Source organism: Phascolarctos cinereus, unplaced genomic scaffold (assembly GCF_003287225.1).
Source record: "Phascolarctos cinereus isolate Bilbo 61053 unplaced genomic scaffold, phaCin_HiC Scaffold_1;HRSCAF=81, whole genome shotgun sequence".
NCBI classification, from domain to species: domain Eukaryota; kingdom Metazoa; phylum Chordata; class Mammalia; order Diprotodontia; family Phascolarctidae; genus Phascolarctos; species Phascolarctos cinereus.
Window position 1 is genome coordinate 113,202,762 of NW_027555514.1, and position 21,851 is coordinate 113,224,612.

The 21,851-nt window shown below is 37.0% G+C and overlaps 1 protein-coding gene across 4 annotated transcripts in view; it reads right to left on the minus strand.

Moving 5' to 3' along the window:
- MKLN1 (muskelin 1) overlaps positions 1-21,851 on the minus strand; it is a 237,763-nt gene that overhangs the window by 147,110 nt on the left and 68,802 nt on the right. For all 4 annotated transcript variants that reach the window (XM_021002257.2, XM_021002254.2, XM_078153678.1 and 1 more), the window contains 3 exons: positions 20,034-20,176; positions 18,460-18,548; positions 3,016-3,125 (listed from right to left, as the gene is read on the minus strand). In XM_021002257.2, coding sequence (XP_020857916.1) covers positions 3,016-3,125; positions 18,460-18,548; positions 20,034-20,176 — 342 coding nt within the window. The remainder of the gene's footprint in view (positions 1-3,015; positions 3,126-18,459; positions 18,549-20,033; positions 20,177-21,851) is intronic.

Here is a 21,851-nt window from a genome sequence, read left to right on the forward strand (position 1 = left end):
CTAGTTCCCCTGCCTCTTTGAAAACTAACCTGGTCTTCTGGTAATTCTCAGTTCACATAATGCTGAAGCCTAGCTTGCAGAATTTTAAGCACAACTTTGCCAGAGTGTGAAATGAGCCTGCACAAGTATTTATTAAACAGCTACTCTACAGCTGGCACTAAGCTAAGGAATACACACAAAAAATATATAGCCTCAAGGAACTTATAGCCTAATAGAGGAGAAAAGACTTATATAAAGAGAGAACAATACAGGATAAGTATATTATTCAGTTGCTTTCAGTTGTGTCCAACTCTTTATGACCCTACTTGGAAGTTTTCTCAGCAGAGATACTAGTTAAGTTTGCCATTTCCTTCTCCAACTCATCTAACAGATGAGGAACCTGAGGCAAACAAGGTTAAGTGACTTGCCCAGGGTCACAGTTAGTAAATGTCTGAGGCCAAATTTGAACTCAGGTCTTATCCAGGCCCAAAGCTCTATCCACAGTGCCACCTGGCTGCCTAATAAGCATATTAATCAAGTACTAAACCAAAGGTCATCAAATATCAAAATATACAGAGCCAAAAAAGTGAACTGTTTTAGGAGACAACAAAAAATTCCACAGGTAAAAAGCTTACAGGAAAAATGCTATGCTTCCCCATCCTTTATAAGTAACATTTTTCCACCTAGGAATTATGTATCAGCTTTGCCTTTTCAGGTACTCTTATGAAAATGCCACAAGGAAAACAAACATATTAGTGACTGGCTCAAGGCTACAAAGCAACTTAGGGTATTCTAATTTACAATTAGAATACACTACCGATGAATTTCCTTTCCAGTTAACTAAGTCATACTTCCACTGACCATTATAATAATTATCCTAGAATATCTGAATACAGAGGATAACTGTTGTTGTTTGTTCTTTATTTTCAAAGAGGATCAATTACAACACAGGGTGATGCCTTAACTCATGCGTGAACTGGATTTAAGTGAGGCAGAGCTGTATAAAGTCATCGGTCTCACTGAGTCAGTCCAGTGGCAAGACAAAAGTTAGGATGCATGGCAATGGCCCAGGATGCAGTAGATGACCTCGGCATCTTCAATGTCTGATCAGGTGCTGAGCACTCCACAGCCCCTACTTCAGCCTCCTTCATGGCCAGTGGAACAAATTATTCTCATTTGCTCACTCCACTGAGGGAAGTCTTCACATGCTTGGTGTAGATATCTTACTAACTCACCAACAAGTTTGAGGCCCATCTGAGATGGTTTACCAAGGTGTGACTGCTGCACATGCTACAATTCTTAGAGCCACAGGTAAAAGTTGAGTGCCACCAAAAGTGGATGAGCAGCTCTGCAAAGGACTCAGCAAGCTCTTACACTGGAGATGCCAATCCTCCTTGAACACTCCATATAACCCATGGGTACAGCAGGACCCTCTAAACTCTTTTTGCCCTGGGCAAAACTGATATATAGGAGAGCTACACACTTAACTGAAAAAGATTTATTTCTATTATCACACTAATCTAAGCACAGATCATTTCCTTTATTGAGTAAACAGAAGGTCATACAGGAAGCAAGGTCTACAAGAATATAAAACAATATACATATCCTGACTTCCCTAGGACCTATCAATCTGGATCTCAGAAAAGAAAGGTGGTTTAGTTTTTAATGGTTCAATATTATTGGGATGGCAAACAAACCGGGTAGAGAAGTTTAAGTGCAGAAGGAAACAGGAAATCAAATCTCAAGAAACTGTATGGAATATTGATCTTAATGTAACAATGTAACTAGGGCAAATTTGCTTATGGGGGGGTGGGGGGGGAACAGGTCTTTTCCATTCTGTTGTGGTATTGAATAGCAGCTATTGAAAGATTGGACAAAAAAGGTTTAGGAAAACCTAGTATATATAAAAATTCTATTATTAAGTTAAAAAAAAATTATTTTAAATCTTTAAAACATTAATTTTACAGAAAATGGATAATTAGGTAGCATAGTAAATAGAGCACTGGGCTTGGAGTTAAGAAGTCCTGAATTCAAATCCATGGCAGATACTTACTAGCTTTGTGACTCTAGGCAAGTCACTTTAACTTCTGTCAGCCTCAGTTTCCTCATTTGTAAAAGGGTATAATAATTTTTTTAAAGATAAAAATGGGATAATACTGAGAAAGTGCTCTGTAACCTTAAAGAATTATATAAATATTATTGTTATTATTATCCTGTACTACATCTGAATGTTTATATGTCATTTGCCATGGTAGGGAAAGGAGAGTGAAGAGGAGGGAAGCTAAAGTGTTAGAAGCAGTGTCATATATATAACATGATATAATATATAATAATCATTCTATTTAATAAAATAAACGCCTAACCTTTCAGAGTATCAGTTCAGTACTACGTAAAACAACCTTCCCCCTCTTTGAGCTATGTATAAGTGTTGTTCATTTTATCTGCCCCTTCAGCCTCCTCACCCCAGAACACATGCTATGCCATCCTCCTTCTTCCACTGGTGAGTTCCTCCTGGTGTCTTCATTTTGGGAAGGGGCCAAGGCCATCCAAACTTCATTCCCTAATCAGCTCAGCTTCAGACTTTCTAGACATCAATACTATCCCTGTCCCATGCCCACTCCCTATTTTTCTATTCCCTTTTGTAAACTGTATTCCCTCCTTAGAATGTAAGCTCTTTGAGGGCAGAGGCTATCTTTTTCTTACTTGAGTTCTCAACGTTTAATACAGAACCTGGTACGTAGTAAGAGCTTGAGAAATGTTTACTGACTAGTAATTCTACTCTGTATCATACTGCTTCTCAAGAACAAGCTTATACATTTCATATTAAATACATTTTTCTAAAATCAATATATATTTTATATCCTGTTGGAGCTAGATGGTTTGGCAATGATAATAGTAGTGCTCTGGGTAAAGCTTCAGGGTCAAATGTATATAATTCTCAGGATATTAATATAATTCTCAATAAATGTTTCTTTATTAACCAGTAACTTACAGGGCTTTGGAAATGCAATAAAAGGGTTTTAAATTAAGTCCTACCTTGCTATACCAGTTGAGACAGGGTTGCACAACATCGGGATCATCAATGCCATTAAGTTCAACATACCAGATGCTAAAGTTAAAGCTGGGTCCCCAGGACAAGAGAGGAACTTAAGAGAAAGGGAAAAAAAAGGAAACATTTTAAAATGTGTACATTTCAAATAGAATACTACCAAATAACAAAAAAGGCTAATAGTATAGGAAACGCAGGAGTAACCTAAAACCTACAGAACTGTCTATGGGAACCTCCTCCAATGCTATAGATCAAAAGGTGGATCACACTCAACCTATGACTTAGTAGATCAATCCTAGGGAGCTGCCTAGGACATACATAGGTGCAGTGTCTTGTCAGACTGACAAGGCTGACAGAGCTAGTAAGTGTCCCAGTGGGAATCTGAGTCCAGATCTCCCGGACTCAATGAACCCAGAACACACTTCACTCTAGCACTCTACTATGTAGGCCTTACACTAAAAAACTGACAGTTAAGTTCAAGGAATAATTCATTTAACCAGATTTTTAGTGTTCCTTTGCATTTGAATTATAAAACGAACACTGTATGAAAGTCTAAGTAAAATGGTTACACCAATACAAACATGACAAGCAAAGGATCCTTAAAACAAACATAGGTAGTCTTAATATATGACAAATACATGAGCCTAGAATGCCTTGTTCAATAGCACAAGGTGCTGATTTTTGTTAAACATCAATTAAATTTACAAGGATAAATACACATTAACTTTAAATATTTAACTTATCTCATCATTTGTGCTTACAGTAGGCTTAGGAACAGGTTGTATAAAAAACACACTCTAAGTCACCTGTTTGGGTATTAGACCACATCTTCCCTCAGAATGTTAAAGAAAGTCTGCTTCACAAAAATCTACTCAGTCTAGAATATACTTCAAATATGGAAACAGAGAGAAGAATGATATTAGAGAGAGAGCCCTGAACTTCAAGTCAGGAAACATGAGTTCTTTCTTACATCTGTGCCATCCTCTCTCATTGCAAGTTAACATGAAGATAGTACAGGCCTTCATTAACATCCACCTAAACTAGTAAAATATGCTTTAGGTAGATTTTCCCACAGCTCTACTCTTCCTGCTCTAATCCAGACCTCACACTGCTGCCAAAAATTATGTCTTATCATACTGTCTCTCTGCCTGAGAACCTTCTTTGTCATCCTAATGGCCACCAAACTCCCTTCCTAACTTCAAATCAACAAATCAATTGGCCCTCCAATCAAATTAACAAACCAATAAGCTTTATTTTTATTTTTTTAGCTTTATTTTTTAAATTTCAATTCCTTTATGAAGATAATTTTGGTATAAAATTGAGAGACAAAACATTTTTCCCTAAAATCACTAGATAAAATGACCTAGGATTTTTTTTAAGGTCCTAAAAAGGTCATCCTCTTGCAACCTACAGGTTTCTAGAAATGCAGAACATTAAGGATGATGGGTAATAATGTAAGGACTTAAATTCAATGAACATTCTAAAATATCTACTATGAAGATAAAAGGGATTATATGTGCCTGGGAATGCAAAGAAAAAGAAGATATGTGCCTTGCCCTTGAGGAGTTCACAATCTAGTATGACAGAACAGCTATGTAAACAAATATAATTTTGTTGTTAATCAGTTTTTATTTTACTTTATGCATTTTATTTTTTCCAATTTATTTATTTTTTAATTTTCAACATTTACTTCCACAAGATTTTGAGTTCCAAATTTTCTCCCCATCCCTCCCCTCCCCATACCCCATGACAGACTGCATTCTGATTCCCATTTCACCCAATCTGTTCTCTCTTCTATTACCACCTCCTCATCCCCTTTCCCTTCTATTTTCCTGTAGGTAAGATAGATTTCAATACCCCTTTGCCTGTGTATCTTATTTCCCAATTGCATGCAGAAACAACTTCCAACACTGGTTTCTAAAATTTTGAGTTCCAAATTCTCTTCCCTCCTCCCCATCTCGTTGAGAAGGCAAGCAATTTGACACAGGCCATAGATGTGTAGTCATGCAAAAACACCTTCACAAAAGTCATGTTGTGAAAGACTTAACTATATTTTCCTCCATCCTATCCCAGCCCCCATTTATTCTATTCTTTCCTTTGTCCCTGTCCCTCCTCAAAAGTGTCTGCTTTTGGGGCACCTAGGTGGTGCAGTAGAAAGAGCACAGACCCTGGAGTCAGAAGGACCTGAGTCCAAATCCAGCCTCAGACACATAATACTTCCTACTTCCTAGCTGTGGGCAAGTCACTTAAGACCAACTGCCTCACTTAAAAAAAAAAGTATTTGCTTTTGATTACCCCCTCTCCTAATCTTCCCTCCCTTCTGTTCCCTTCTCTCTTATCTCCTTCCCCTCCACTTTCCTTTAGGGTAAGATAGATTTCCATACCCAATTGGATGTGTATGTTACTCCCTCTATAAACCAAATCTGATAAGAGTAAAGTTCACTCATTCCTTCTCACCTCCCCCATCTTCCCCTCCACTGTAAGTTTTTTCTTCCTTTTTATGTGAGATAATTTATCCCATTCTACCTCTCCCTTTCTCCTTTTCCCAGTACAATCCTTCTCACACCTTAATTTTCTTTCAGATATCATCCCTTCATATTCAACTCACCTTGTACCCTCTGTCCTTACATATTCCCTCCAACTGCTCTAATAATGAAAAGGGTCTCATGAGTTACAAATACCATCTTTCCATGTAGGAATGTAAACAGTTCAACTTTAATAAGTCCCTTATGATTTCTCTTTCCTGTTTACCTTTTCATGCTTCTCTTTTTTTTCTTGTTTGTGTTTTTGTTTTTTGGTTGTTTTTTTTTTTTGGTGAGGCAATTGAGTTAAGTGACTTGCCCAAGGTCACACAGCTAATACGTTTCAAGTGTCTGATGCCCCATTTGAACTCAGGTCCTCCTGACTCCAAGGCCTAAGCTCTATCTACTGCGCCACCTTGCTTCCCCTCATGCTTCTCTTGAGTCTCGTATTTGAAAGTCAGTTTTTCTATTTAGCTCTGCCAATTTTTCCCCCTCATTGATTACACTCAGTTTTGCTGGGTAGGTGATTCTTGGTTTTAATCCTAGTTCCTTTGACCTCTGGAATATATTGCAAGCCTTCTACTCCCTTAATATAGAAGCTGCTAAATCTTGTGTTATCACGATTGTGTTTCCACAATACTTGAATTGTTTCTTTCTGGCTGCTTGCAATATTTTCTCTGTGACCTGGGAACTCTGGAATCTGGCTATAATATTCTTGAGAATTTTCCTTTGGGGATCTCTTTCAGGAGGATTCTTTCAATTTCTATTTTACTCTCCAGATCTAGAATATCAGGGTAGTTTTTCTTGATAATTTCTTTGACAGATGATGTCCAGGCAGTTTTTTGTTGCTGCTGCTGTTGTTTTTTTAATCATAGTTTTCAGGTAGTCCAATAATTTTTAAGTTATCTTTCCTGGATCTATTTTCCAGGTCAGTTTTTTTTTCCCAATGAGATATTTCACATTGTCTCAATTTTTTTCATTCTTTTTGGTTCTGTTTTATAATTTGATTTCTCATAGAGTTATTTGTTCAATTTATTCCATTTTAATTTTTAAGGAATTATTTTCCTCAGTGAGCTTTTGGACCTCCTTTTTCATTTGGCCAATTCTGCTTTTTAAGGCATTCTCCTCATTGGCTTTTGGACATATTTTGCCATTTGGTCTAGCCTAATTTTTAAGGTGTTATTTTCTTCAGCATTTTTTGGGGTCTCCTTTAGCAAGCTCTTGACTCATTTTTTATGATTTTCTTGCATCAGTCTCATTTCTCTTCCCAATTTTTCCTCTACTTCTCTTACTTGATTTTCAAAATCCTTTTTGAGCTCTTCCATCACCTGAGATGACTTCACATTTTTCTTGGGGACTCTGGATATAGGAGCTTTGACTTTGTTGTCTTCTGGTTGTATGTTTTGATCTTCCTTGTCACCAAAGTAAGATTCTACAGTCTGACTTTTTTTCCTCTGTTTGCTCATCTTCCCAGCAAATTGCTTGACTTTTTAACTCTTTGTTAAAGTAGGGGTCTGCTTCCAGTGTGGAGGGTGTACTGTCCCAAGCTTCAAGAGTTTTGTGCAACTGTTTTCTTAGATACTTCTAGGGACTTATAAGTTTTCAGTTCTCCCAAGGTGGTTATGTTCTAAGAAAGGTGTTACTCCTCTCCTGGCCTGTGCTCTGGTCTGTGAGTGACCACAGGCACAATTTTCTGCCCCGGAAATGAGAAAAGGATTCCCTCTTCTCTGCTGTCACAAGCTCTGCTATGCCATTGCTTCTCCTCACCCCAGAAGCCACCCAGGACTGGGACCCAGATCCAAGCATGGGAAAAGCAAGAGATTCTTGCCTCTTCACCAGCAAAGACATCCCTACAATCCCCCTCTGATCAGCTGCTCGATCACCCCACCATCTGTGGACCAAGAGCTCCAGAAGCAGCCACTGCCACTGTGGCCCCCTCCCTGAGGCTGCGCTAGGACCAGGGCTGGACCGTGCTCCTCTCCCACCCACGTACAACAGACCTTTCCCACTGACTTTCCAACCTGTCTTTGGCATCTGTGGTTTGAGAAGTCTGGAAATCACCACAGCTCCCTTTGATTCCTAAGACCTACTTCGGGTTTGCTGGGCTCCAGTCTTTGCTGAAGAGGTTCACACTGAACTATGCTTCTCTCCTAGCCTGGCACAACAGACCTTTCCCATCAACCATCCAGGTTGTCTTGGGCTGGAAATGTGTTTTACTGTCTTTTTGAGGGTTCTGCTGCTCTAAAATTTGTTTAGCATCATTTTTTACAAGTATGTGGAGGGGTTTGGTGGAGAGCTCAAGCAAGAGCCTGCTTTTACTACCATCTTGGCTCCACCCCTCTTGGTCAGTCACCAATAAGCTTTATTAAATAGCTACTACTGTGCTAGCTGCTGAGGTTGGTAAGATGAAAATGAAACAGTTCCTGACCTCAATGAGTTTTTCTTACATTAGATTAGAAAAGACAACATGTATCTACAGAATATATATACAAAATAAACATAGCAAATTGGGAGGAATGGTAGCAGCAAGAGGGTGGGTGGAATCAAGAAATGTTTCAGGTTAAGGATGGTGTTTCAGTTGAGTTCTGAAGGAAACAACAAATTTTAAGAGTCATAAGTGAAAAGAGTATGAATTCTAGGCACAAGGGACAGTCAGTGCAAAAAGTACAGTGACAAGAGATGGTGAAAGCAGGAAAGACAGGTTAGCTGGATCACAGAGTGAATAAAAAGGTCTATATAATAAGGCTGAAACGTAGGTTGGAGTCAGGTTGTGAGGTTTAAGTGACACAAAGAGCAGTTTCTATTTGATGCTATTTGCAATAAGGAAAAACTAGAGTTGGGGGAAATTCATTTCTGCATATTAAGGTATCCTTGAATTGTTACTCCCTAATCCAGCATATTCAGCCAGTTGCTATATCGTATCTATTCTACCACCACAGTGTCCTTCATCCCTTTCCTCCACTCATGTGGTTACCATCCTCAGTCAGGCTTCTGTTACGTCATGCCTTAACTATTGTGTTTGCCTCCTAATTGAGCTTCTTGCCTCAAGTATCTTCTGCTCTCCAGTTCCTTCTCTACATAAATGCTAAGTTCTTGGAAAAATTGTTTATTAAAAGTAAGTTAGCAAATGTAGCCCCAGGAAAGAAGGTATAATCCCTTTCCTTCTTTGTAGACTTTTTCAGGGATGTGGAATATTGCATATATTGTCAGCATAGCCAATGCGCTAGTTGGATTTTCCTGAACTCCTTTCTTATCCCTCTTTCTTTTAAAATCTTTGTTACAATGGATGGTTCTCTGTGCCTGACTATTAGGGAGGAACATACTTTGAAATGAAGATGATATAGAAACAAAAGAGTTCAATAAAAATAACATTAGAAAAGTTATTCTATCATCTAGATTATTTCATGAGGCAAAATGAAACTGACTGCATTAGAAACAAAAAATTAGTCCGTTACTTTCTAAATATCTATATTCAACTGAGTACATATGTAGGTACTTATTTCATTTCCTTGGAGAAGTAACCCAGGTTGTACGAATTCAAGTTTTTCACTGAACATTGTGCCTTGTTTTTCCTACACTGCATACTCAAAAGAATATGCTCCTTCTTTTCCCTACTACCCATCTAACTTCAAATTGAGCAATTCCAAAAGCCAAGGTTTCTATCAGAAGTAAATTATAAAGTTAATTTTCTCTGCCTAGTTTCAAGATGATTTAAGGAGTTAGAAAAAAAATTTAAAAAGCATGTCCAGAAATAGCCAAATCCCTAGATAAAATGCTATATCAACAAAGATCACATAGATACTAAAACCTCAGTGCCCCAGAGGACAGCATCCTCCAAGGAAGGCTCTTAGTAGCACAATGCTGGTCAACAGTCCAAATAAACTCTGCACTGAAACAGATTCCATTTTTGACACCAGTATGATGACGTGGTATTTTAATCTGACATGCAAGACTTCACTTTACCCTTGAAACAACTTGAGCTGACAAAATAAGGCAATAAAGTCAGTGAGAGAAAAACATACAAAAGAGAAGAAAAGGAGTTGATCCATTTTTCCAGTTTATCTGACAAGAATCCAAACTCTCTTTCTGCTTCTCAGAGGGAAATCCATCTCTGGCGTCCATGACTTGGCAGTGGCCACCCTCTCTAAGGTACACTGACTCCTCATCTCGGCTTCACAGAATCTCTCACTTCAAGCCACAGTTCAATTACCTTCTTCTACTCAAAGTCTTTCCTGACTCCCAACTTCTCCGCTCTCCTTCCCTACTTTGTACTTCTTTTGTATATAATTATAAACACACATATTGTCTCTGCCAATAGACTGTATACTCCTTGAGAGTAGGGGCTGTTATATTTTTTGTACTTTTATCTTCAGCACCCAGCATACTACTTGACCTACTGTAAGCAATTTCAACTCAAATTCTATTTTGTGTAGTCCTTTTCTAGTCCACTCAACTGCTAGTGCCTTCCCCTCAGATATTACCTCCCTCCCTCCCGCCACTGTGTATGTATCTACCTTCTAAGTAATCAGTTAAATACATGCTATCTCCCAATTAGAATGTGAGCTCCTTGAGAGAAGAGGCTATTTTTACCTTTCTTTGTAATCCCAGTGCTTTGAATAATGTCTGGTACACAATAAGCACTTAATAAATGCTTGCTTGCTAGTATATATTAAATTCAACACAAAAGAACACACAATGCTTTGCCTGTCCTCTTCTGAACTTCCTTTTATTCAACTTCTGTGTGCATTTTTAATTTTTTAAATGAACTTCTCTTTCTTTTCTTTTTTTGCTTTACTATCACTATCTAGACACAGCCACGGCTAAAAGAGCCTGTCTCACTTGACACTGTACAGTTTTTTCAATTGTGTGTATTTATAATATAGAGTATTAGAGTCCTCTAAGGAATATTAACACTTTTTGAAAAACCAAATAATTAGTCAGAAAACTGAGCCTAAGCTCCTCAGAAGGTTTTTCTTTCTTTCTTTTTTTAAACATGGGCCTAAAGACAGTTATATTTGTCACTGCTACATTTTAACTACTGACTTTGAGAGAAATTCTGAATACATAATCATGCTGTTTGTGAAGCATCAGAAGTCTTTTCTAAGGCTACAAGCAGTATTTCAAAATCCTCTAAGGAAGGAAATTTAAAGTTGAATTCACTAAAAGTCAACCCAACAAATATTTATTAAGTCCCTAATATGCTCACATCACTATACTATATTATCATGAGGAATAAAACATCTAAGATATATTTCTGCCTTCAGCGAGCTTACAATCTAGGTAAGACAAAATAAATATGAACAAAAGCAGGGAAAAGGGACAGTACATGGATCAAAAGTACTATACAAATGACAAAGAAAGAGATCCAAAACAGATACCTGTGGACTTCAAAAAGATCATATTTTAAATATTTCTAAGTTTTAAAAGCATTTAAAAAAATTTTTATTTTGTGGTTTGATTTTCCAGCTCCAAATACAGGTCAGTTTACTGAAGTCAAGAATACAAAGAGCGTGACCAAAAGACCAAATTAGTTTTGAAGTTAAACAGATATTCAATTAGATTTAACAAACATTTATTGAGAGGAGGGGGGGGGCACGGAGCCAAGATGGTGGAGTGAAAGCAGTGACTTGCTTGAGCTCTCCCCCAAACCCCTCCAAATACTCATAATAAATGGCTCTAAACAAATTCTGAAGCAGCAGAACCCACAAAAAGGCAGAGTGAAACAAATTTCCAGCCCAAGACAACCTGGATGAATGATCAGAAAGGTGTATCGTACCAGGCTGGGAGTGCAGCGCGGCATGGGCGCGCAGGCCACAGTGAACCTGGAGCAGGCCTCCGAGGACTGAACTGCAGGCAGCTGTGGAGGTTTCCAGACTCCTCAATCCACGAATGCCAAAGATAACTTAGAAGGTCAGTGGAAAAAGTCTGTTTCTGTCGGTGCTGAGAGAGACTACCATGTATCAGGCACTGTGCTAGGAAATGGGAATAAAAAGACTCAAGAAAAGTAATCCCTGCTCTCAAAAAGCTTACTTTCTTGGAGGGATAGGAAGAAACATCCATAGACAAGTAAATACAAAAAAGCAATAGGGCCTCAGTAGGAAAGTAGGAAGTGGTACTCGAGCTGAGCCTTTTGGGAAGGTAAAGATCTGAAAAGGTAGGGTTGACAAGGCCAGGTTGTAGCCCACAGCATTTGGGGGTTGAGGTAGAGTTGTAGCCCACAGGGAGACAAATAGTCAGCAAGAGCCCTTTCTATTTTATTTAAAACAAAACAGACTAAAGATTTGTCTCAGGATTCCAAGATTAGTTATTCCCCGTTACCCCAAATTCCTTGGATTGTCTCCTATCCTTGTTCCCTAGGTTCAATTCTAGAATGGAGTTTATTCTGTCCTAAACTATAGATGCTTCTCTGCCAGATTCCAAGAGTAAGAGGGCCAGTCTATGGTGTGGACCACAGTAGATCCAATTATGTGGAAATTGCTTATTAAGCACCTACACGGGGACAAGTTAGACTGGTAGGACTCTGGGACACAAGCTGGAACAGCCAGCTGTCTGAGTCATGTGAACCTTCCACACCTGCTACCTGCCAAGAGTACCACAGCTGTGAAAAACTGTACCTTAATAAGTTGCACAAGGGCAGCCCTGCAGTCAGGAGGACCTGAGTTCCAATCTGGCCTCAGACACATAACACTTACTAGCTGTGTGACCCTGGGCAAGTCACTTAACCCCCCAAAAAAAAAGTCCTGAAAATTAGTTGTACAAAGACAGAGTGGGGACAGGATTATAGGAATAGGTCATCTGATCATGGGGGAGTGGTGGTGGTGCTATTAGGTGGGCAAGCACAAACAGCACCTTTTTATTATCTGTGTTTCAGGGACTTCCATAGATGACTAGGTAGAAGGGGGAAAGAGGATTTTCCAGATTCCCCTAGTTGTTAGTTTTCATTTCCCCTTGCCCTCTCTCCCACTAATTACTTTGTATTTATTTTGTATTTATCTCTTATTTGCTGATACATACACAAGTTGCATATAGTAGAATATAAATTCCTTAAGGGCAAGTGCTATTTCTGACAAAATGGTTGTGATCTTTGTAATTCTAGCATCTAGCACTGTGCCCAGCACATTGTTAAACTGAATTGAATTAAGCATATTCCAACCAACCATGGAATGGAGAGGGACACACACACACATACACACAATTTAGGCAACAGCCAATTTGGCTGGAACATAGAGTGGGTGCAAGGGAAGAATGTGTAATCAACTTGGAAAGACAGTCTGAAGTCAGATTTTAAAGACAGTCTGAAGTCAGATTTTAAGTGATAAATATAGGCATTTATATTTTATCCTAGAAACTATGGGGAACCATTAGAGTTTACTGGGTAGCATGGTCAGATCTGGGCTTTAAGAGTATCAATTTGGTAGCTGTGTGAAGTATGGAGAACAGGGAACCCAATACATAAGTATGGCAATCATACAGATGAGTGTTTAAGTTAGGGCAGCTCTACTGTGACTGCACCAAAGAGGACAAATCTGAGAGTTGTTATATGGAAACAGAATTACCAAGACTTAGCAAAGCTATGGGAATTAAGATAAGAGTGAAGACTTAAGGATGGTTCCTAGGTTATGGCCCTGGACTCCTAGAAGAATGGTGGCATGATGTACTGACATGGAGAAGTCAGGAGTAGGGTGGTTTTGAGAAGAAAGATGATGTGTTCTGGAACAGATACAGGCATTATTCAACGAAGTAATGCTGATAAATACATCACCTATCTCCAATTACATTACCAGTGACCATACTGTGCTTCTCATTTCTTCAAGTTTATCTTCTGTACACATTTTACTGACAGAATTTTGATGAGTTCACTGCATGTGCTTATTTCTGAATTTAATGATACATTTTCCTTTTATTATTTCTTTAGCAACTATTATGCCCAGCACCCAGTTGGATGCTTTGGATGTTTATGACACAACTGATGTGCTCAAGGTTATTATAACAGTCAGTGAAACAGCTTACATTTCTACAGTGTTTTAAGATTTACAAAGTACTTTCCATAGAACACTGAAGTAGGGAAGTGGGAGTGCAAGATCATCACCCACATTTATACACATGGCAATGAAAGCCTACAGAGAGGCTCCGTAATCTGTCCGTGACCATGGTGTCAAGGAGGGGAAGGAGGACAATAAGAAATGGGAAATGACCTCAGCTTTCCTGACCACAAGGTGGCCAGCAATCTTTCCCATTGTCATACTGCCTGTCTGAAAAAGTAAGAATCACAGACCTAGAATAGTGACAAAACAATCTGAGGCAAAGTACAATTAAGCATATGCAAATATGATCTATGAAAAATAAGTGTGCTGTATGTATTCCAGACATTCTACTAATAATATGTCCACCAATAATAATATTATTAGCTGACATTTGGATAGCTTTAAGGTTTATATACATTGTTTCATTTGATCCTCACAAGTCATAATAGCAGATCTAACAGATGAGGAAATAGAAATAAAATAAACGCCTAGGATCATTCAGCTAACAGGCAGCAGAGCGAGAATTTGAATCCAGGTCTTCTGACTCAATATTCAGTGCTTTTGCACAACATAAGAGCTGTAAAAAAATCTGCCGAACTATCCTCAGTTTTTGATGAGTAAAACAAAAACTACTCACAAAACAGATGACTTAAAACTAACATTTGCTAGACTTGTATAGAGCCCTAGTCAAATCATCACAGATTATCACCTGTGCCAATAATGCTACCTATAGAAAGACCAAAAAAAAAAAAAGATTTGAGGAAAATTTGTTCTGTTCCTCTTATAATGATCCATTCAAAGGATAAAAAGAGGCTATTAGAAACCATCAATTTTCCATAAAACATATATAAAGACATTCCCTCCGTCTTCTCACAAAAGAATTTCTTGTATAATCTAAAAGGATATCCTTTCCTATAAGGATAAGGAACAAAAAGTTGACTTCATCAACATACAAAACCACCACAAATCATTTTAGTACATAAAATATGACTAAATTATTAATCTACTCATTAAACCTAAACTGCAAGATTTCTGCACTACTGATGAAAAGAAATTCTCAATCTAAGAAGTCCCAGTTTCATAATTTTGCAAGCATTAGTGATTAAAGGTTCTCTCTTTGCAACTAATAAAAATTTAAAATAAAAAGTATAGCAAAATTTGAGTAGTTAAAAAACCGTTTTGGGTAGAGAAAAGAGGACCACAAGCCTTGAAATGTCCTCTATTCATTTCACCTCTGTCTTTCCAATGTAACCATAAACTTCAAAATAATTATTTTATATCTCCTATATGAAAGGTCCCCAAACTTTTTTGCAGAGACAGGTTACCATTTAGTTTTTCAAAGCCTCAAATTTGCTGATATAGGTGCTAAAGATTAAGCCCCTTAGGTAGGAGCACCTGCTCATGGCTCTTCTCTCCAAGGTCAACCAAGCCAAACAGGAGTGATAAATTAGCAAACTTCTACCCTAGAGCATTGAGCATCACTGATAAAGTGGTTAGGGAATTATTAAAATCTTGGTGAAATGGAATGAAAGACTAAGATAAGAGATGTAGGCCTGGTGATTTATATGGTACACTCATGCAAGTAGAAACTTGGGCAAATAAATCTGCAATTGCCAAAAGACATTCAAAATAGAATAAGCCAATATTAACAAATGCAATCTAAGCAAAACCCAAAAGATGATTTGGTTTAGCATAAACTCAGATCTTGGAACCAGAAGGGACTTCAAGGAATCATCTGCAACTATTTCCAGCCACTTAATATATTATTCTCTGTTGTACAGAGAAATTAACAAAACTGCTGCTCCTTATCATAATACAGGTTTCCCCACACTGGCAGCTCTGTATGATTCTGCTGAGCGTATTGAGTATTGGACTTCTGGCCATAAAAACTGGATCCAAGTCCAAGAACTACTGTGCTACCACAGACAAGAGCTGTAAAACAGGAATAATAATTCTTATACCAGCTACCTCACAGGCTGCTGAAAGTGTTGTGAAAACCTTAAAGGACTATCGATATATGAGTGTGCTCTTATCATAATGATCATCCTCAGGATGTTTTCAGGTACCCAAAAGCTTTTCCCAAACCCTCAGAAAACATGAGGTCCCTTATCCCTCTTTGCAGTAAGCTAGTATATAAACTTATTTTAATATGGAAAGCATTAGTATAATAATAAAACCTACATAAGAATAAATCTACTACTGAAAGTATCACCACATTCCAAAGCCAAATATGAATGATTTGAGACACTGCACATCACTAAATCCCCTTGCAGGAGAGCTGCTCACATTTAGAAACCGTGTTTCTTGGGACAGGCTTGTTTTAAGCTGAACTAGAACATTCAAAGAACAGCACAGTAGTTCAAGAAAGAAAAGCATCCCAGCAATTCTTTTTTGTTCTCAGAAACATTTTAACTATTCATCCCTAAAATGTAAACTACCACTCAGGCTCACTGAATTGCCACTTTGATGCAAGAGCAAGCTGATAGACCTTAAAAAGTAAAAGACACGAAATACCTAATCAAAACGAAGAAGAAAATGAAGATGGTATATTCAGCAAAAGCACTACCTTAAAAACAAAATGTCATTTGTGGCTTACATGCTGTCAGTTTCAAATCATTAGAGGGTTAAAAAAAAAACAACCTTTAAAAAATAACACTAACACCCCACCTGACACTATGAAATGATTATTATACAAAGGTAGGAAAGCAAAGAGGACCAATACAGAATTCATCTAGAAAGTTAGAAGCATAACTTTCATATGCATCAAAAGGATTAACCTTGTGCTCATTCTGATTGTCTTACTGGTTCCGGTCTCTTACTTCTTTTAAATACTGTACCAGGACAACACATCATCGTCCACAAAATGCTAAATCAATAAAATACTCTTTAGTTAATCAATCCAAAACACAAAGATGACTCCTCTCTTCCTGAAATTTTTCAAGAAAGGAACTAAGTAAATGCCTTTGATAATCTATGTTTTGTTTTAATCATCCTTCTCTTCAAAATGAGGTAGAAAAATAAGGAAGACTCTGGAAAGTCTAAAACAATGAGTAACAAAATATACCTAATATAAAAGCAAATATTCAAAAAGATCTTAAGTCATAAAAAGAATGCAACATAAAACCACTAAAGTTGTATAAAACACAAAAGGAGCACTACAAAATTCAAGAAAATTAGCTGAACATTTAAACTTAAGATTAGAAGTATAATCTAGGAGTTAAGTAAACTTTGCTGTTCAAAAGCAGTTGCTTCCTCACTAAATTGAGGTAGCTACCTTTTAATAAGCGGGAAGTGAAAAACAGGGTCAGAAACAAATCAAGTACAAAAGAAATTACAATGAAAAGACAATAGTACAAGTATATTAATACTTCAATACTGTTCATGGATTATAATTCTCTGGAAGAATTATTATTTTTCTGTCCTTAAGTCCTTGAGGCTATTATTCTTAATCAACAGGTTTATCAACACAATGAAGGTAAATATATCCACAGTATTCTATGACATGGAAAAATTCTTGTCTATATTAGGGAAATACATCTGGGAGAAAATAGTTTCAGAAGTCACTGTAAAAACTCCACAACTTGTTGTCAAATATATCTTAGTAAAAAGCAGCATAGGTTTAATTTCCCAGACTCACTGAACCTTTGAGCTGGATAGGGACTCAGAAGCTATGCAGTTCAACTGGCATTTGACACATAAATTCTCTCAAACAATTCTGTCAAGTACTGTCCAGCTTCTGAGTTCAGTAACAGGAAGCTCATTTAACTACCTAGGAACTTCATCCCATTTTTCGACATCTACAATTGCTGGGAAGAACTTCCTAATACAGAGCTAAAACATGGCTCTTGGCAACTACTACTACTTATCATAACATCAAATGATATTAATAAATGATACGATGAATAAATTACAAAATATGTTAAAAATTATGACCACTTAGTCTAACAATAAATCCCCTTTACAAAAGTAGCAATGATTCATAAAGCATCTTTCTCATTCTAATCCTGTGAGGTCAGTGGTGCAATTGCTCCCATGTAACAGGTAAGAGCAGTTAAATCACTTGCCCAAAGTCATACAATCAGTAAGCAGCTGACTCAGGACTTGAACTGAGATTTTCTGACTCTGAGTCCATTGCTCCTTTCACTACACCACACTGCCTCTCCATTAGAACAATGGCTAGGTTTGCAAATGAAAAACACTGCCCCAGAAGAGAGATTTTTCTAATTAATATATGGGTCTAGGCTAATCACAGAAGAAAAATTACAACAAATGAGGAGTTGCTGTGAGTGCTGTTCCTGCTCATATACATGAGGTCTTGAGAAATCTCTTGTATATTCCTTTTGAAAAACATGTCTTTTCACTCACTATAAAAGTAAAATTCTTTAGTAGGAAAGAGTAGCAACTATATAAAAAATTTCTGACAGATAAATTATTGCCCCCTCCACAAAATCACTATTTTTATTTGGGAGGAATCTGACTAGCCATCATCTCATTTTAACAACAAAAAACATTCAGAGAACTTAACAATGATACTCAACTTTCCTGCCAATCTCAAATTAGTGGAAAATACTCTAAAAATGGATCTAATTTTAATCCAATATTTCCGCACTAAAAAGGGTTGGCTAAACAATTATATGGGCCTTCACACAGTCACTGGCATTTGAGTGCAGATATAATACCTCTACTTTTGGTAGAAATGTTCAATTTTACAGCTCAGGATCAGCACTATAAATCACTACAGCTCAAGTGATTTTATAAGAAACTTTAAAATAAGAAAGCTACAAGAAGGAATGTTCTACTCGAATAAAACAAAATGTGTCAGTTTCAATATGGGAAATAGTATAAAGAGAATTTATTTTTATCCCAGAATGCTAAAAAAAATTACCTATTTTAATGAATCGACATGGGAACATCTGTTCATCAATTTTATGCTTCAAGGTGAATGTTTCTTTGTTATAATCATTCTTTAAGCCACTGTGAGAAAAAATAAATAAGGTTACCAAATCTGACTTCATTGCTCAACACTACTAAACACGATAAAGGAAAAAGTATTATGATGCTAGATTTACTATATTAATTTTTAATAAGTGCTAGTGGCAGTGTGGAACTACTTGTTAAAGCATGGGACTATAACTCAAGACTCCCAATTCTATACCCAGCTTTGTTACTGACCCAGTATGACAATGGGCAAACAACTTCACATCTCTATGCCTCCTTTTCCCCCATTTAATAATATGAGTGAAACCTATGTGAACCCACTCAGCCAAGTGTATGATGATTTTTTAAAATATTTTTTAATTTCTCAGGTTTCTATGATACATTATCATAATTTCTAATTGGGCTGTGACTATGGCAAAATTCAATTTAGTATCATATGAAACAAAGCAACTACTGCTGACAAATGGATAAATTAGTTTGAAATCCCATCAGTTTATTGTGAGCTTAAGAATGCAAATTTAACATTCAAATAAATATGTGTACCTTAGGTTCAACTGCCTTTATGTATGCAGCCTGATCTCTTGAAAATCATATTTCACAATCTTAAAAAATATATGACACACAGGAAGATACTGTCAGTTACTAAGGAAAAAGTGGTAAATGTATTATATTAATCTGATAAAAAAAAGTATTCTATAACACAGCTTAATATTATTTCACAAAAAAATAAATTATTTAAGCCTAATTATTCATTGCTTCTTTCACAGTCTGACTCATTTTTAAAGAAGATCTATTACCCCTTGGTTGCAGTCATTCCAATAATATCCATTCTTTCTTCCTAAGTCCAAATAATTACTCATACAACTGACTTGTCATCTTAACACAATTGATGTTAAAATAGTTAACAATGGGGATATCACACAAATTTCTCCTCACATTAGAATGGAATATTTTATTTATATTAAATAGAAGAGTAGTGTCAAGGCTCAAGGGTGGCTTTTAATTTCCACAATCATTTACGTAAAATCAAATGGCTGCTAATTGTCACTAATTCATTGGGGTCATGGAAGAGAATGAGGAAAAAGAAATCTAAATCCATCCATCTTAATTCTTGTTCCTGTCCATTAGCCCAAATTCATATGACTTCCCTCATACTAACATTAGATTGAAAATAGTTACTCTTCCTGGAATGTACCATATCATTACTATGATAAAGTCTGCTTTATTTAGTAACGACTACTTGAAATTAATAGAGAACTACTAAAATTATTAACTTTTTCCCTTTTATAATAGAAAGGAAAAAGAACAAAATCAGAAAAAGAAAAAATAACTCTTCAGTCATGGTATATATATCATCTAAATTTATTTTTAAAAAGATTAATTTTAAGCTACTATGAAGTAACATTCTGTATCAATTTGAGGGGAAAAAATCAATCATGAGCAATCATAGCTATTAAAAAAAAGTGCTGTCAATTGCATTGTTTATAAGTCAGCTGTTTACTTCCCCAAATTACAACTCACCTGGATAATAACTCTGTCATATTTTCTTCGTTCATTCCACCAAAGACTTTAAACTTCTTTAAATTACAGACATGCGTCTTCTCATATTTTCCAAATGTGATACTCTGGACTATAGCAGGCCTTTCAAGCTTGAGAATCAGGTACTAAACATAAGAAACAAGAAGATTAAATTTAAGGATTCAGTATCAATTCTTATAACAAAAAAAGTATATCTATATATCTTGAAGTTGTATATAGTATGTCAAAAATATTAAAGAAGCTTTCAGAATCCCACTATCTTCAAGAGTTAGGGAAGGATTTTTAAAAAGATACATGGGGTGGGGGGGAATGGAAGCAGCAGAGCCAAGATGGTGGAGTAAAGGCAGGGACTCATCATCTAAGCTCTCCCCCAAACCCCTTCAAATACCTTTAAATAATGACTCTAAACAAATACTAGAGCAGCAGAACCCACAAAAAGAAAGAATGAAACAATTTTCCAGCCCAAGATACCTTAGAATGTTGGCAGGAAAAGTCTGCTGCACCAGGATGAGAGAGGAGTGCAGTCCAACTCTGGCCATGCCAGCACAGACTGGGTGGGCCCCAGCAAACCAGAAGCAGGGCTCAGGGCAACTGAATTAGTGACAGTTTTCAGACCTCTCAGCCCACAGACAGTAAGGGGATCAGACAATGGGTCAAAAGATTTACAGGGGTCCCTTTGCTGACACCAGGGGCACGATTCCGTTGCATTGCCTACCCTTGGCTCTGGGTCACAGTCCTGCGTCTTTGTCACAGGTTCAAGGAAAAGCACAAATACAGCAGAGGTTGGCCACAGGGAAGCAGGGACCCGGGTCACAGTTCCAGGGTTGAAAAGAGAGACTGTGGTTACTCACAAACCAGTACACAGTACAGGAGAGCAGTAAACACACCTCTCCCTAAATCATAACATCTTGGAAGAGTCAAAAACTTACAGGTGCCCAGAATTACCTCCAGAAACAGCTGCACAAAAAACCTGAAGATTGGGAAAGTGTCCCCTCTACTTGAGAAGCAGAGCACCACTTTTGCACAAAGTTAAACGTCAAGAAATAGGCTGGAAAATGAGCAAACAATAGAAAAAATCCTGACTATAGAAAGTTACCATCATAACAAGGAAGATCAAAACACACTTAAAAGAAGACAACAAAGTCAGAATTCCTGCATCCAAAGCCTCAAAGAAAAATATGAATTGGTCTCAGACAATGAAAGAACTCAAAAAGGATTTTAAAAATCAAGAGAGGTAGGGGAAAAATTGGGAAGAGAAATGAGAGTGATACAAGAAAATCATTAAAAAAGAGTCAACAGCTTGACAAAGGAGGCACAAAAAAATACTGAAGAAAATAACACCTTAAAAAACAGAATAGGTCAAGTGGTAAACGCGGTACAAAAATCCAATGAAGAGAAGAATGCCTTGAAAAGCAGAATTGGCCAAATACAAAAACATATAGAAAAATTCACTGATGAGAAGAATTCCTTAAAAAGAATTGGCTAAATGGAAAAGAAGGGACAAAAGCTCACTGAAGAAAATAATTCCCCAAAAGTTAGAAGTGGACAAGTGAAGGCTAACAATTTTATGAGACATCAAAACACAATCAAAGTCAAAAGAATGGGGGAAAAAATAGAAGAAAATGTGAAATATCTCATTAGAAAAACAAGTGACCTAGAAAAGAAATCCAGGAGAGAGATAATTTAAGAATTATTAGACTACCTGAAAGTCATGATAAAGTTTTTTTAAAATTAAAAAAAAAAAACCTTAGACATCACCTTTCAAGAAATTATCAAGGAAGAGTGCTCTGATATTCTAAA